Raw genomic sequence first — 16,820 nt, forward strand, 5'->3', positions numbered from 1 at the left:
CCTGCAGAACCCGCGTTGCTGTGCTAGCATCGACGCTTCACCGTACTTGAGAGTCCGTTGCGACTGCACGCACTACTTTGTGAATTTCGACAGAAAACATCTTGTAACGGTGTAGATTCAGAACTGGAAGCAATCTTGTGTAGTGGCAACTCTTTACGCAAATTTGCCTTGCAGGAGGAGTCAGCACAATGAACTAAACTAGAGTCAACCTTTCTCACTGTTTACTCTCCTGCCAGGTTGCTCTGCAATCGGGTATCTTCCCACCCCCTCCCATGCTGTTGGGACCTGGCTGGACTGGCTTGGAGCTGAAGGTCAAGAAAAACACATGTTGCGCCTAAATGAAGTCTCGCACTACTGCTACTACTAGCGCCCTGTTCAATTGAGCGCCACTATTTTTTTTTCGGGGCCCTGCATGGTTATTGTATAAAATCGCTCGCATAATTAAAATATTCACCATCTTGAAAAAAGAGATGCTTTATTTAAATCGGTTTCATAGAGCATGTCTGGACCAATCAGCGTTCAGTTCGCTGATATGTGAAGCATGTGTGAAATTTTTTTTGGGAGGCGGGAGGTGGTGACCTGGTCCCTGATCGTCAGGTCTTGATGGAGTTCTGCAAATGGCATGTTTGGTGTGTAAATAAATCAGGCATAGTGTTCATAACAAGCAATTGCAGCAGTGCAGGCCTTAAAATGTCTCTTCAGAAGCAGTTCAGCCGCCCACGATAAGATCATTACAGCGGCTGGGCCAGGGAAGTTGGAGTGCAGTGCGCTCAGTGCAAGGTGTTGGTGCAGGGAACAGTTCGAGCACCTCCACTGTCTGCATTGTGCACGTCTCAGTTCACTTGTAATGCCATTACTTTGACACAAATTAACTTGTTTTAAAAGAGCCGCTTGCAAACAAAACTGCTTTCGTTTTAGACATCTAGCGCCATCTAGAGGTAATAAAAAGATCTAAAGAACGAGTTGCCTCTGAGACTCTGTATTTCACAATAAACGCCGATCCCGGAGGCAGTACACAGCTCTGCAGCATTCACAGTCGCGTCGTACCTCACTACCGCTGCGATCTTCGCATTTTTCCTGGGACTAGTGCTGCACCCGTGCGGCGACAGTAGCAACTCAATGTGAGTTACGTCAGTTTTTGTCGAGCTTTTTGTGGCGTTACTCGTCCCATTGGGCTCTGCGCGCGATGTTTACGACGGGTACTACGGCCGAAACTAGGCCGTCCTAGTCGAAGCTCCCAACGGGGTCCGACAACTTTTGATTCACATGTCCGGCACAGAGGACCAAGTAGATGTAGGGATGCCGTTCTTTAGGAGATCTGACGAGTCTGACGATTATCGAACCAAGTTGCAACGAAAGCTGTACATAGCCCAGGAAAGTCCGGACAGCACTTTCGATTTATCCGAGTGCGCACTTGTCGACGTGCCGTCCGGTGTTTACTCCAAATGTCGTGTGTTCCGAAAAACGACCTTGATACTGCGGAACAACAAGCTTGTTTCGATCAGCGGAGGAGGCTCACTGAAGGATCTTTCCGACATCACAGTGCTCGACCTGGATAACAACCTGCTGGCGAAACTGCCCGACGAGTTCGGTTTTCTTCGCAGCCTAGTTGTGCTCAATTTAAAAAGCAACGCCCTGAAAAAATTGCCCGGAAGCTTTGCAAACTTGACGTGTCTGCAGTCGTTGAACCTTAACGGTAACAAGCTGAAGGAGTTTCCAGCGCCTATTCTACGACTGAGAAGGCTGCGGAACTTGGACATAGCGCACAATGCCATCACAAGGCTGCCGAACAACTTCTACGAGCTGCGTTCGTTGCGCTCTTTCGTCCTAGACAGCTCCAAGTTCGTATTTCCCGACGCCGTCGCTTGTGGGCAGCCACTTGAATCTTTGATGCTGTACATGTGTAACCTGGCTGGTGTTGAATACCTTCCGCCGGTTGACGAACCTGACACGGACGGCAGTAAAGGCGACGGCGCCGCTGCAAATGTGGCGCTCGTTGGAGTAGACCTGGAAGATCAGTACAAGCAGTTCGAAGAGCGAAGAGAAAAACGCCGCCAAGAGTTGCTGAAAATGGAAGAGGCGCTAAGGGACAGTGCAATGAATCATGCGGCAGTGTCGGAAGTCACGAACAAGCGTAAGCAAGAGCTGCTGCTTGAAGTTGCGCGTGAACAGGATATTTTGGAAGACGCCATTGCTGAGGTGCAGAGCAAGAAAGATGTGGAAAAACAAAAGCTGATGTCGCTGCTGCTGCACTTAGAACATCACTCGGCCGAGCTCATCCAGCAGATCTCGGATGACATAAAGTCGAAAAGTTCTGAAGCCCTTGTGCGTGCTCTGGAAAGAGAGCAACTGGAAATGGAGGAGCTCTTCAGTGTGCAGCAGCAACAAATGGACTCGGCGCGGCGGAAAGAAATCCTACGCGCGATGGCCAACACTCTTCAGCAAGAAGAACTGCAGCGGGTGTACAGGCAAAGCAGGGATAGCTTAGTTAAGGGCATCCAGGAAGGTGCAGCAGCGTGTGATGAACTGCTGAGGAGAGCCATCTTTTTCAAGAACAAGCAGCAAGATGAAATCATCAGTCGCATTATTGACGAAGAGCAGTTTCAAATGGAGGCTTTCAAGGCATTGCAGATGCAGCATGATTACACTCATTGCCACTTAGTGCAGCAAATCAGGCTGATCGAAAAAGAGCTCAAGAAACTTACAGACGTCGAGCTGAAGAAAAGGGATTTTAAGGCTACGTGTGACCTTGATGTCCTTTCGAGGCATCGCACTGAGTTGGCATTCCTTCTCGCACAGCTGTTGGATGACAAGATGGTTAGGGAGAAGCAGCTGCAAGACCAACTGAATGCTCTGGAAGCTTGCAGAAGACAAGAAATGAATGACTTTTGGTTGATACAATACCAGAAGCTTCTTGACAGAAAACCACAAGACTTGTGCTATGTCGATGAGCAGCTCGACCTACGTATTCGGAATGTCTTACTTATTGCAAATGCGTTGCACTACTCCACGCTGATTGCCAGCAAGGGTATAGATTGGGAGCGCTTCATTGACCTGGACTTTAAAGACTTTAGGAGCCTGGGAATCAACTCTGAAACAGTTATACAGGTGTTGCTTTCTGCAAGGCAGCAATATTTAGACGAAGAGCCTGCCGCAAAGCCGACTGCACCTTCACCTAGTGAGTTGTCACCCGACGATGCTCCTAAAGATTCTTCAGCAGTGCAGGTGCCTGACCTGAGATTGTGGTGTAGCTCAGAGTGTGTCATTTGCTTTGAGGTGACGAGGCTGCTCATTTTTGTGCCCTGCGGCCATGTCTGCTGCTGCGAGCAGTGTAGTGCGGACGTGAACCAGTGTCCATTGTGTCGAGCAGACGTTGAAAGCAAATTATCCACCACCTGCTAGACCAGGTGCATCTTTAAGCCCAGTCTTTAAGCTTTTGCTTTTGCATTCTTTCTGCACCAGCATGGTGATGTCTTTGCTGCTTGGGATGCATTGTAAAAGTGGCCATGCCTTTTTTATGCGCAGTTTAGAAGAAAGACTGACTGCTGTAAGCTATTGCATTTCTGCATGGCTAGCAAAACTTGCTCACTTTCAGATAACAGTCATCTACACTTACACAGCTTGTACCCACTCAATTTCCTAGTCCTGCTCTGGTGTTTTGCTGCTGTTGCAAGTGTACATGTTGACGTCGCACGTTACTTTGCTCATGCGCTGCCATTCCTGGTGGGTAAGTTTGTAATACCATTCAATGTAACTAGGAGAGTCAAGCAAACTGTGTGCTTTTTCATCCATATGTGTTGCCTGCTTCTGAATGCACACAAGCCACGACATTTTAGTTTGTTCGTTCTTGGACCAGGATAGACCGTTTTCTCTATTTTGGCTTGCTACCAATGCATTCTCACGATGTCGATCTGGGACCCTATTTCGTTGCAGTTCTTTTCCCACTTCTTTCCTTTGGATTTCTATCATTGGTGTTCATGGCTTATGACATCATGACTGAAGAATAAACAAGCCCACTGTCATTTTCCAGCTCCAGTACCAAAGGGTAGGCTGACCAGCGACATGAAAAGAATAAGTTGCGAACAGAGTCGTTCCTCAAGAATGACAGTCAACCATGGGTCGTTTCAAACCACACAAGTTCCGTGCAGACGTTAACTCTACTTGTCCTGCAGAGCACTACATATTGCAACATACTGCTCATTCTCTCGGTCTTCAAGTGGGAAGCAGTTCTTGGTTGTCTCTTTGCATATTTTATTTTTTGTCCACATGTACGTATGGCAAGCATTTTGCTAGAAAGAGTCTGTGATAGCATCTGAACACCGTATGCTGTTACATGTTGCCATGATTCACGTCGATGTGTGCCATGTCCAGCAGGCATAGCAGGAATGCTGTTTCCTTGTTCAGTTTAGCGGTAATTTGTAAAGTTTGTCAAAAATGCTAAGAAATGGCTGCAGCAGTGGTGCTGTGTTGTTGTTGGTATATGACCATAAGTATTCGTTTCTATTCTTCACAGCTATTCAATTTCACTTTTGGCACCACCTTTGATAACAATTACAGGCAAGATAATAGTTTGTTTTATGGGTGTTTAACGTCCCAAAGCGACTCAGGCTACGAGGGACGCCGTAGTGAAGGGCTCCTGAAATTTTGACCACAATGGGGTTCTTTAACGTGCACTGACATCACACAGTACACGGGCCTCTAGAATTTCGCCTCCATCGAAATTCGACCGCCGCGGCCAGGATCGAACCCGCATCTTTTGGGTCAGCAGCCGAGCGCCATAACCATTGAGCCGCCATGGCAACTCCAGGCAAAATAATGAAATGCAAGAAGTGTTCAGGACAGAAGACCATTCATATGTGCACATTCTGTTACAACCTGGTCTATGTTACTTGGAAGTACCTGTGCATCAAATGTATGGACACTAGTGAGCAAAGCTAGAGATGTGGAGATGTGGCCATCCACAGAGAGACAGTGAAAGGTTGTACATTACTGCACGGAACAGTGGAACTGGATGCGATAGAAGGTATTTTTAGGTGATGTTGCCCAGTTGAATGCACCAATGATGATTATGGATTGAAACAGTCTATCACAGTGGTTTTTCGAAGGTCTTGCAGCTACTACTGAGTGGGGATGCTCAGATGTTGGCCTTGTTGATGAGAATGGTGCTCATTGAATGTTTATCAAAATTTGCGGTGCCACTGAACCTTGCAAGGCACCACATCGAATGTGGTGTCACGGAAACTGAAAGATTTGACATGAGCAATTTTTTTTGGGTGACACTGCCCCAACAAAGCAGTGCGTACGCACCGCCAGATTGTAGGTGCATGGAAGGGTCAATTCTCGTGTTCTTCAATGTTTTGTTGCACAGCTTTTGAATGCGATTTGTGTGATTTTGTGACCTTGAATGCCATCAGCATAGAACAAAAATTTTGAGTTTGCCTTTAAATGTGATTGTGTATTTTCTTCTGCAATGGTGCTCGAAGCGATTGCCTTATAGTGATGTAATAACTGAGCTATCAGAACAACCTTACAACCTCAGGTGCATGTGTTGAATGTGTATGGCACTGAATGGCAATAACCAGGTTCTAAAGCTATGCATTATCTTACTCGGCAGTGCGATGTTGCTTAATTGTTTTATGCAACAAGGTTTTTTGACATATTATACTTGTATACAGCTTTAAATATACCGCTCAGCACGTTGTGACTCTTCAGCATGCATTTGTAAATGCAGCTTTTGATATATTGATGCGATCTTGCTTTCAAATAAATTTATTGATTATACAACCACATCTATGACACACTTGTATGTTATTCATGAGAGTTTGTGCAGCATCAGCATAATTTGTTGCAGGCTAGAGCTGGTAAGCAACAGAGAAAGGTATGCTTCTGTACTGTCAGCACAGGATGCGAGATGGCTCAATGGGAGCTGTGAAAGTGAAGCATTGATCAAAGCAGCTCGCATATTATTACACATCACCGTGTGAAGACTGAATAACCCCCTGTCATTTCATTTGCATCATGTTTTCTTGTGGCAGCATCTTTCAGTGCACTGTTTGTAGTAGGTGCACTTTATTGTCTTTCTCGATTCTAGAGTTTCATGAAATCAAAAAGAAAAAAATGCGTGTTTGTTTTTATTTTTTAACAGATTGGTACCAAGAAATCAAAAAACCCGTCGCAATAAAGGCAGACAATGTACCAGTCCACAACCATTTATTTCCCGAAATATCAACAGACATATCTGTCTGGTGAAGTTTAACAAGCATTTTAATTTTGTAAAAACAAGTCTTTGGACTGGAACAGTCCAGAAGTCGTCGCATAAATACACGGCCATCATCAAGAGTAAGCGAAGCTGAGGAACGAAGTGTCAGGCATCTACTTGTTTTGCATTGTTACAACTGCTTTGGCAATCGATGCATGCTGTTTTAGCTGGGAACTTGTTGAAGAGCACATCAACAAAAAAAAACAGACCAGGAAGTGCACACTGAAAGTAAATGTTGAGACAAAAAAAACAGTGAACGTGATCCTGATTTATTTCAGGTTTCAACAGTGTGCAATTTCACTGCACAGTTGTGGGTCAAGCGGACGCCCATGAAGTTTCTACAGCGCAAACACACAAGGGGTGACACGAAGAACAGAGCCATTTGTACTTTGTGTCTGATTTGTGTTTGCTCTGTAGAAATGTCAGCTTGCAACTTATCTCACGTATTGCACAAGCAGTACAGCAACCTTCAGGCAGAGCAGTTGCAAGCATGCTTCATTTGCTCCAGATTTTCGGAGGTGTCAGACACAGCACTTGAAAAATGGACCCGACACTTGTCATATTGCCAGGTGACATCTCACTGCAGCGGGAAGCTAGGCGCTGCAACACTTCTGCATTTTGGTTCATGGAACTGTTGTGCATGCAAGGAAGGCAAAAAGGATTCTGGAAGAGGCTTTTGTCAATGAATGGCCATTTTATGACAGGGTTGGCACACCATGGTACCCGCGACCACATGAATGAACTAAACAATTCAGTAACAAATGGGAAGAACACCTTGCGCCACCTTTTTTACCTGGGTTGGCAAAAGATGGCACCGGCCTTTAAAACACAGTGCTTTCCAGAGCTAAAAAACAAAAAGAAAAGTTATCAAAGATGAAAACATCGTAACATGCCTAAAGTACTCCTGAAAGCATCCCGAACAAGTCTCAAATGCTTCCAACTTGGTGCTTAATTGTGGCTATATGATTAGACGCGCTTTAGCTATGTGCTCACCATTAAAGCAATTGTGCACAGCAAACGGGTTCGAAGTACAAACACGTATCGTAGCATTTTACAGCCCAAAACATTTTGTCCACGGCAGAACTGCTAGTACAAATACTAGGACAATGTCTGGTAGTATCTAAAGTCAAGCCTGGCAGCAAATATACTACTGCATATATGCACACTTTGAGATGTGTTGGTCTCTAGGGACGTGTCGCAGTGCACAAAAACTTCAAGCACTGCAGCCTTAAATCAACCTAACGCAGAATACCACTGCATGTGAAAAACTGCACCCACAAGCAGAATAAATATGGCTATAAATACAAATCAAACAGTAAAAACCTTACACAGTGTTTCAAACCACAACCATATGCCAAAGATTGAACTAAAAATACAACACAGCAACGAGCGAAGAAAAATTTCCAAGTAAGTATCGCAGTTCATGAAGTGGCGGGAAAAATGAAATTGTCGTGCTGAAACGCGTCTTCTAAACAAACAGAGTGCAACCAAACGTAGCAAATTATTGGCAACAAACTTGCATATCTCTAAACAAAAAAAATTGCACCACTGAAGAAGCCCTGACAAGTAAGACATTCTAAGAAATTAGCTAATAAATGTAGCAACTGCTCCCTAACATGAAAGGTAGCATAGAAAATACAAAATGACTTCAGAAGATATTTCACAATACCCTGAGTGCTTGGCTTGTAAATGTGACAATAAACGGTACCTTCATGCACAGACACCCAGCGTAATCGCAATGTGCAGTAGTCGCAAGCCATTTTGCAGTGCTTGGGAAATTAATAAGAATAATAAATAAAAACCTGAACAAGTCCAACAGAAAGTCTGCATGCTTTGGAAGCAAGGAGTGTGGTGTCATTCAGACGGGTACAATGGATCACTGAGCAGTTGACCTAGAGGCCACCGGATACAAACATTAATAACAATGTCATAAACCATGTCACACAAAGCAACAAAGAACATTTGTGCACATACATTCAAGCTCATCGCCTCATCAAACTGAGTTACCCTAGCACATATGACAATTATTGAGGTATGTTAAGGAAATAAAACCAAAATTACTAGTTTATTCACACATTCACACGCACCAAAATGTACCTGGTACCACAAAACTACAAAGTCGCGTTTTTGTTCACTAGAAGAGGCCAGTGACGTGTATTCAGGATGTAACTTCTGAACTCAAGCAGTCGCTAATGAATATGCCAACATGCAATCGAAAACAATGATAAAGTTCAACACAGTGCATGCCTAGCGAAGCCCAAACTAAACATAGCAAAGACAACAAGCCTAGTAAGCAAAACACAACGCATGCTTCCCCAGGTACTCCTCATTCATTTTGTATTACCTCTAATCAGTGAATCAACCACACTGATACAAACACACTGGTGACAAGGAGATGGGGAAAAGGGAAAAAAGTTGATGTCTCAGCAAAAAAAAACATTGTTCAACTAACTGTGGTGAATAGTTATTCACCAAGTAATACTAAAATGTAAAAAGCTGAAGAAAAAAAAAGGAAGTTGCATAATGGGAGGAGTGCTGCCATGTACATACATGAAATGTATGGGAGGCTGCAGCTTTACCACTGTACTTTAAAGGATTCAACACAGAAACAAAAGAAAAGATGCATCGGGCATCTTTTGTTCCAGCCTGAGTAAGTCTCGCTTGCACAAGCAATGTGCAGGGCCATCTTTTTGTGGAGCAGTAAGTTTAAACTGGGAGCTTTTTCTACCTCTAGAACAATTATAGGTACAGATACAGTTTCAAAAGTACCGTTATACGATAACAACGAAGAACAATACGAAATGTAGATAGCCCTAAGTGAGTCCGCACATTTCCAATGCAGTGATTTGATTACAATAAGAAGATTATTCAGTCACTTGGCAACCCTGTGCAAGTCAAAAGCAAACATATAAATCGTTTGGTAACAAAACAAAAGAGGAACAAAAGCCTTAGGCAATAACAATAACAGAAAAAAAAAGTTTGGTTAATAATGTCATAAATACATGTTAAGGCAACAAATATGTTATGCCAAAAGTTAAAAACAATACTGATGTGCAGTTCAGGCTGGTATGGCAGACAAGCTGTGCCTTAGAACTTCCCCCCACATGCACTGTAATGTGCACATGCAGAAAATATAAGTGATGAGCAGCAACTGGACAAAGCAACTTTCTAACAAGCACAGATCCACAAAGAGAGACAGGAAAGAACTGAGTGCTCTTGCTATTCATTTAATTTCTCAAGCGGTGCTTCTGGACCTCAGAAAATCTCTCCTCCCCTGTAAGCCTTTTGGATAAAAAAAAAAAAAAAGGAAAGAAATACTGGGAAAGCTTTACAATCACATTCATGCACCGATACATGCAAAATTTCTTTGCAGTTGGCCTCTCCTTTAGCTGCCCAATATGAAGCAACTTGGCGAACAAAAAGATACAAGCACAAATAGCCACAAAGCTGTGTGAATGTGACCAATAAATCCTCCTTTGCTGTGTAAAGAGGATTGCTTTGAAATGAAAGTGGGGTAAAGCTAATCTGCACATCACTCTTCAAGGCTGCCACTACGCATGCAGGCGGTACAGCAGCAGTCTCAAGCATGACCATCAAACACAGCACCACTAGCCCATCCAAGCTGCAATTTCAATGCCTTCAATATCAAACAAGGTGTACCTGTAGGCCAGAGGCCTGGGTTTCGAGGCACTAATGAAAACTGCAAGTCGATGAAAACGAGGTGGTGGCAGGCGGCACCAGGCTCAATATTTTTTCTCTTCATGTTTTTCTAACCAATATTTTAAGCTTAAAAGTGCTAACTAGAAATTCACCCGTTTTAAATACAAATTCCGTTGACTCTTCCAATACAAATTCCATTGGCAGAGACAGCATGCTTGAGGCACCCCTGCATAGCTTTTCTGTGATGTCATAATCGCATCATATTGGTGCCACTGTGGTTATTATACGTCGGTCCATAAGAAACCTGAACCCATAAATATCAGAAACTCGAATCACACAAACTATGACATCAGTGCAGGTTGCATCATAATTAAAATGAAGGTGCCCAATGCACCCCAACTAAAGTTACAATCAACAATTCAACAAAGAGTTTCTGTACCTATTGTTTAGGATATTTTAAGTAGCCCCCCCATGAACTCCAATGTTTTCTTTAATCCCTGACAACCTGTCCACTGAATATTTAAGCCACTGAGGAAGTGATGACTGCAAGCAGAGAGCTTGCACATAAAGCCCCACAACTACACCAAAAGCATTTCAGGCATTATCACACACAAAAAAAGCAACAAAACCGTTCAGACTGCGCACTTCTGCTACATGTAATACCAATACATAATCCTGCTTGCTCTGAGCGCTAGGTCCATTTGTAGGCTGCTTGAGGTACTATAAAAGCACAGGCAGATCTGTGTCCCTATCTCCATGCTCACACATGGCTAAGATTCAAGGTTCGACGCCTAACAGGCTGGAATGCAAAATGGCTGAGCGGCTGCATCCATTCGGACACACTGTCTTTTTCAACGCATTTTAAAAATAAAAATAAAAACACGATGCTACACTATTACTGCTCATACATGTTTTATGTTCCCCTAAGACACTGACACAGGTGCACATACTAGCTCTGCCCCTGACAGCTACACAAAAGCCGGCTGTCAACAAAAACAAGAACACGCACACTTTGATACAGCACGGAGCAGACAGGCCCCAAGTGCACACAATGAGGTATACAAAAAAGAATGGCAAAAAACTTTGAGATACATGCACGCACGTGAACACACGCAGAGGCCTTTTAGGCACACCGAATCAATGCACTGCTCACGTCTCGTCGTGTGCGCACAAAAACTTGCCCACACATGCCAGTGGAAGACTGCGCCCTCCTCTCACCAGAAGTATGAAATATGTGATTAAGGAGGACTTGGAGAGGAGCCTCTGAGATTGGAAGCAAATGCCAGCAGGTTGGCATGAACACGCATTTGAGGTTCAGGGCTACTCACTTCAAGTGCAGCCATGTCAGAGCATACGGAGCCCTTCCTGCAGCATGGCAAACGTTCAGCAACACGCTGCTGTGGGCAAGTCTTCACTAAATTATCATTCCTAGCCACACTATAGCCCATGCATGCAATACAGCTCCAAAGGAAACACTAGAGTCATACGCCAAATTGAGCTGGGTGCAGGTACCTTCTTCCCGCACTTCAGTTTCTTAGTCTGCACCAAGGTTTCCAATACCAATACATTTTTTCTTGTTTTAAGCTGCTGGTGAGAAAGGACTAGTTAAAAATTTCAAGAGGACAATTTGTGGTTCTGGCACCTGGTTTGTATGAAGTCTGCTACGGATGATAGCATAAATATCTGACATGGCAAGTACATATGAAATGGGCAGCCCTGTTCACCTCGATGCAACTGTGTCTAAATCACAAGCCATTCTTCAATGAACATGGCATAAGCAGAGGCAACCTGCCAGCAACGATGAATAAATAAATAACGCGGCAGTAGGACCAGCTCTGGCGAGTCATTCATGCAAGATGCTGATGCCAAGTCAGTGTCAGCACAGGTGGAGACAGGCATAGAAATTGATGGGCTGTATAAATACACACTCACAGCTGACCGCTGGACAACATATGAATCTTCAGCAATGCAACTAAGCCTCGTCAAGTTTTAATCTGAAGAAAAGCTCTGCGTGTGCAAAGCAGTCCCTTGTGATTCAATAGATTACATGTTAATGCAAATGCTGACCATCAGTTACAAAGCCCTGTGAGCAAACTCTAAGGGAAACGCCATTCACTGAATAGTTTTCCACCTTTGCCAGAGTTTTTACAAGGTTGCAGTAATTCGTGATTAATGCTAAATGTTATGTAGATGACAAGCTTGAGAGATGCCATAATTCAAGCTCTTTTGATGAAGCACAAAATGACAGACACAAGTGAACATCACTGCTCCCCTGTCAACAGACCACACTGAAGTGGCTGAGTGATGCTGTTTTGTCGCTAGTTAGTAGCATTCCAAGAATTGGCAAACGCAACAGCATCCTGAGAGCACATCTCCAAATTCATACTCATAAAGCTTGCAAGCTGCAGTCTTATGCAGAATAAAATAGCTGCCAATAGTCCATAGCTGCAGCCAGCAGCTCAATCTTTTCTAGGGCCAAAGTTACTCGGAGCCCTTGAAATTACGGCAACAGTGGAAATAACCCATATGACTTTTAATGGAGACCCTTTCTTTACTTATATGTTAATTAAATCCCAAACTTCCCATTTTTTTTTTTTTTTTGCAAATGACAACAAATCACCTTGTCGCAAGCAACCATACTAAAATGATTCATTTATCTATTCTGCCAGGTCACACTCCCTCAAGGCCTCCAGCCAGCTTCTTCCTATACTGACATTAACACTGGCTATCAAGCAATATTGCATTGGCTGCTGCTGCAGCAGCTAGTACTATATGATGAAAGACAACGGCATTTCATTGTGCCCACATGGTCATTGAACTACCCTTGAGGTGTATATTGGATACGTGTACATATATACATATACTGGAACCTAGGTGTGGACGCCTCTTGGTAAGGGCATGCCTTGGCATCTCTCTCACGAAAGACGACACGGGAGAGAATGGCCACAATAAGCCCAGTGATTAAGAGCAGGAGAAAAGTACTGTGTAGCTAGAAATGCATTAGCACTAACATTTTTTTTAACCAGCAAGTCGACACCAAAAGAAAAAAGAAATGGTCAAGCTGAAAACACAAGAACTTCTGCTGTCAATCATACTTAGAATGGCCACACAATGGGCTCTTCTCCCTCAGCGGTCAGTAAGAACCTTGAGCCGGCTACGTGACTGATGAACTAGGTTAGTTCAGCATTTCTGAAAAGCGTACAAATGCTGATGATGATCTGCCAGGTGGACTTTCTTTTTATCTTTTTTAAACGACTTGGAACAGTCAGGTAGCAATACACTAAATGCACTTGCTGTTAACTTTGTTAAACAAATGGTCATTGCGTTGTTGAGCTGAGATGTCCTGATCCCTAGAGATATGAGCGGATCTTAAAACTGCATCGCAAAGCATTAGAGGCAGCCAACGGTAAACGGTGTCAGATATGTAATGCGGCTGCTAAGCCTTGCTTTTAGCACTGCCCTTGCATAACTGCAAAGGTATAAGTAACAGAGAAACAAAGTAGAAACAAAGATGCCAAGAGAACTAAATTATCCCAAGAGCACCAAAGCTTCTGTAACAGTGAGATTAGGGACGCAATATTAACGTGTTTTCATTCTTAGTGGGAGAGACTTGAAAACATTACTAGTAGGTGTGCGCTGAAGTTTGACTGTACCTGTTATGGCTACCCCATGATCGCTCCAGCTCAATGCATAGAATACATAAAGCATCTGCTCCAATCTTTGTGCATTTTTTACAAAATAAACTTTCAGGATATCAGATTTTAACTGATCGACTGACTGATTAAAGAGGTTTTTATGTGCCAGAACAAAGCTCTAGGCTATGAGCCATTCAGATAAGTTTTGACCACATGGAATTTTTTCATGCGCTTGAAAATCTTTGTACAAATGCAGCGTTTTAGATGTTCAATAGGTGCTCTAAAGTTATATAAAATTTAAACAGAAAAAAGAAAATAAAAAATTGCTTTTCTCACATGGGTGTGGCAATTTTGACTATTAGCCAAGTAATCAAGAAGTTTTTCTTTTAGCCTGGATGCCTTGCATACAACATGGATAGCACCCGTATGTTGGTATGTCTCCTTACAATGCATATTGTTTTGCTCACCAGTCATGGTGAATTGCATTATCATTACAACTGCTGGTCCCAGATTATTTGTCCAATATAGTAGTGGGCTCCCTTTCAGACAAATGAGACAGTACTTCTCAAGGATGCCTTTTCGGAAATACTGCATTTGATACCTTTAGTTAAGTATTCAGTTGTGCGCTTTAGCCTTGCCCATGAGAACCGCGGTTCGCACAAGGAACATCTGTACAATGTTTGCTAAGATTGCTTATAACCCTCACGCTTTTGACAAACCTGTTGCTGGGTTAAATGGTGGAGCAGAATGAGCACAGCTGCATGTTATACATTATATAAAAAGGCAGCCACAGCTCACTGTCTTCCTTTGTCACGCTAGGACATGTGCACATGAAACCCTGTTTTGTTATGCTCTCAACTGTTCTTCCACTTCACTACTTTCTTTGCTGCATTCTCTTTCCTCATAGATGCAACACAGTCGCATGAATATATTCTCCACCAGTTACTATGGGATGCTTTTCAATGCGCCACTGATAAATCTCGTATGTCACCGGCCAGTTTCGCAAGAAAAGCATATGCATCGACACCGATTTTTCAGTGTGGATCCTACAGGCTAGGCTATACCACCATTCACTTGGTAACGGTGGCAACCAGTCCTTCTCGGTCAAGACGTCATGAGTTTGAATCGAGTGGCAGGAAATTTTAAATTCAATTTTCTCAGTCATAAATGTATATTTTGTTGCCAGACAAGCGTTAACATATCCAGAAAGAACCAGGGAATCAATTTCTATTGAGAAAAATAATTAGATGGCACTGACCTCAGTGTCCCTTTCAGTATGTGCACAAAATGCATCATTCATGTTGACCGGATTTTTTTACGCTGCATCCAAGGAGAGTTGAACAAAAATCTTGGAACTGTTCACACAGTTTGTCTCAAAGGGAATCCACTAGACATACCATATAACAACAGAGGCATGTCCGATGTCATAGTGCCTAAATTCTTCAATATGATAGCTTTTATAAAGGCAGTGTGGCTTTGCGGCCATATAATGCTTTGAAATGCTTGCCTTTTACATTAAAACATCATCTAATAAACTCAACCACCGCTGTGCCAATTTTTTGATGTCATTAAATGCTGCCAGACCTTCCCTCACTTGCGGCTGATACAGCTGACAGATATCAACAGTGGCACATAGAAAAGAACAGAGGCAGGCATTGTCACAAAATCTGACAAGGCTTGGCTGATGCTCATGGCTCGGTGAATTCAACCTGTTCAATTATGTGGTGCCCTAAAACCTTTCATGTACTGGATCCACCTGTCAGCTGTAGTCTTAAAGATGGGATCATCATCTATGGTGGCCAGGTACAGCAACTGGTTGATGTGTGTTGTATGGTAGTCCCAACGGGCAAGATTCGGGGCAATACCCAGCGAGAAATGCCGCAGGTCATAGGCCGTTCCTGAACCCGTGTCAAACAGCGGTAGCATCCGCTTGAGTGAGACCATTCCATCAAGGAACAGCTTCTCCGCGTCCCTGCACAACTCCGGCAGGCCAGCTCCGTCCCCACATGTCGACTTGACATCATACAGCCCAAACAGCGAATATATAAAGCCATTCAACACAAACGAACTGGGCACTGTGGGATACTCTTCATACCAGACAAACTTCCCCAGGAAAGTCGTCATCACACCGTGGGCCTCGGCTCGCACCTTGAAGGGGGCAATGGCATGTAAGGCCACATCCAGAAATTGTCTCTGTCCTGTCCTCAGGTAGGCACGCGTCAGCACAGACATGGCTTGACCCTGAGCCATGGCCGAGTACCAGCCAGGCTCCAGCTCAAGCATGCCATTGGACAGGCGACGTGTGACGTGGATCGGCCAGCCGCCTGTATCATCTTGATGTTGCACAAGCCACTCGGCCGCATCGAAGAAGTGTGCCTCGTGTGCGCTCGTTGTCAGTGTCAGGTTGTCAATGAGACCATAGCCTCTGAGGACAATGCTGTGCACACGGAGGTTGCGGGGTCGGGCGGCCATTTTGCGCTGCCCGAAGCTGAGCCCCTTGACCAAGTCGACGGCCAAGTCTCGGGTGAGGCGCATCCAGGAGCGCCGAGTGCCTATTCCGTAGTAGACATCGTGGTCATCCATGGCCAAGTGGGTGTCAGTCATAATGTAATGGATGCCGTAGAGGGACGGCTTGTCAGTGCTCCCAGCAGTGAGGACTACACTCAGGCTGCCGTTGAGGATGACTCTAAGGTCAACCGACAGCGTGAGGTTGTAACACTCTTGCTTGAGGGCAAAGGCTACTCCTTGGTCTTGGGCAGTACCTGCAGCACCAAGCATAGAAAGCAGTATGTCATCACACTGTCTCCATTTACAGGAATCTTCAAACCTACTGGCAGTAGAAAATGTCAAGCTTCAATATATAGAAGCTCTAAAACCATGTGTCCATTTAACGAAACCCTGCTCTAACAAACAAATGCCATCATACTATTCTAGTAGAGCACCAACTGCACTGATCCACTGTTGCAAACAGGTGGCAGAAAAATAAAGGTGGTACCTATTCGAAAATTGACTCTCATACCTATTTGTTGCGCCATGCTGAAAGACATCGTGCTTCCCACTTGTGCCTTGTTGCGAATGTTGCCTCCCAATGCATTTCAATTCCTTTGGTTTGTGCCTCTCCAAAATTCATAACATTTGAACTGCTTTGTTTACAACAACAGAACGGGCTCATAATATATGACACAAAAAAATCAAATTTGAACTGTCTCAAATATTTTTTTTTTCAGTGTATACTGCATCACAGATACAAAACTTCTGTGCCACAA

General features: G+C 43.9%; 2 protein-coding genes across 2 annotated transcripts in view; one reads left to right on the forward strand and one right to left on the reverse strand.

Annotated features, from left to right (window-relative positions):
• Window positions 1-1,129: 1,129 nt before the first annotated feature.
• On the forward strand, window positions 1,130-6,201 carry LOC144120763 (E3 ubiquitin-protein ligase LRSAM1-like). Its single transcript, XM_077653452.1, has one exon. It carries the CDS (start codon window positions 1,267-1,269, stop codon window positions 3,400-3,402), a length of 2,136 nt encoding a protein of 711 aa, XP_077509578.1. The 5' UTR covers window positions 1,130-1,266; the 3' UTR covers window positions 3,403-6,201.
• The window catches only part of Hsepi (D-glucuronyl C5-epimerase), a 61,667-nt gene continuing 51,040 nt past the window's right edge, over window positions 6,194-16,820 (reverse strand). The window contains exon 5 of the mRNA XM_077653453.1: window positions 6,194-16,316. Within this exon, the coding sequence (XP_077509579.1) occupies window positions 15,268-16,316 (1,049 nt within the window). The 3' untranslated portion in view covers window positions 6,194-15,267. The remainder of the gene's footprint in view (window positions 16,317-16,820) is intronic.

This window comes from Amblyomma americanum, chromosome 2, assembly GCF_052857255.1.
Source record: "Amblyomma americanum isolate KBUSLIRL-KWMA chromosome 2, ASM5285725v1, whole genome shotgun sequence".
Taxonomy (NCBI): domain Eukaryota; kingdom Metazoa; phylum Arthropoda; class Arachnida; order Ixodida; family Ixodidae; genus Amblyomma; species Amblyomma americanum.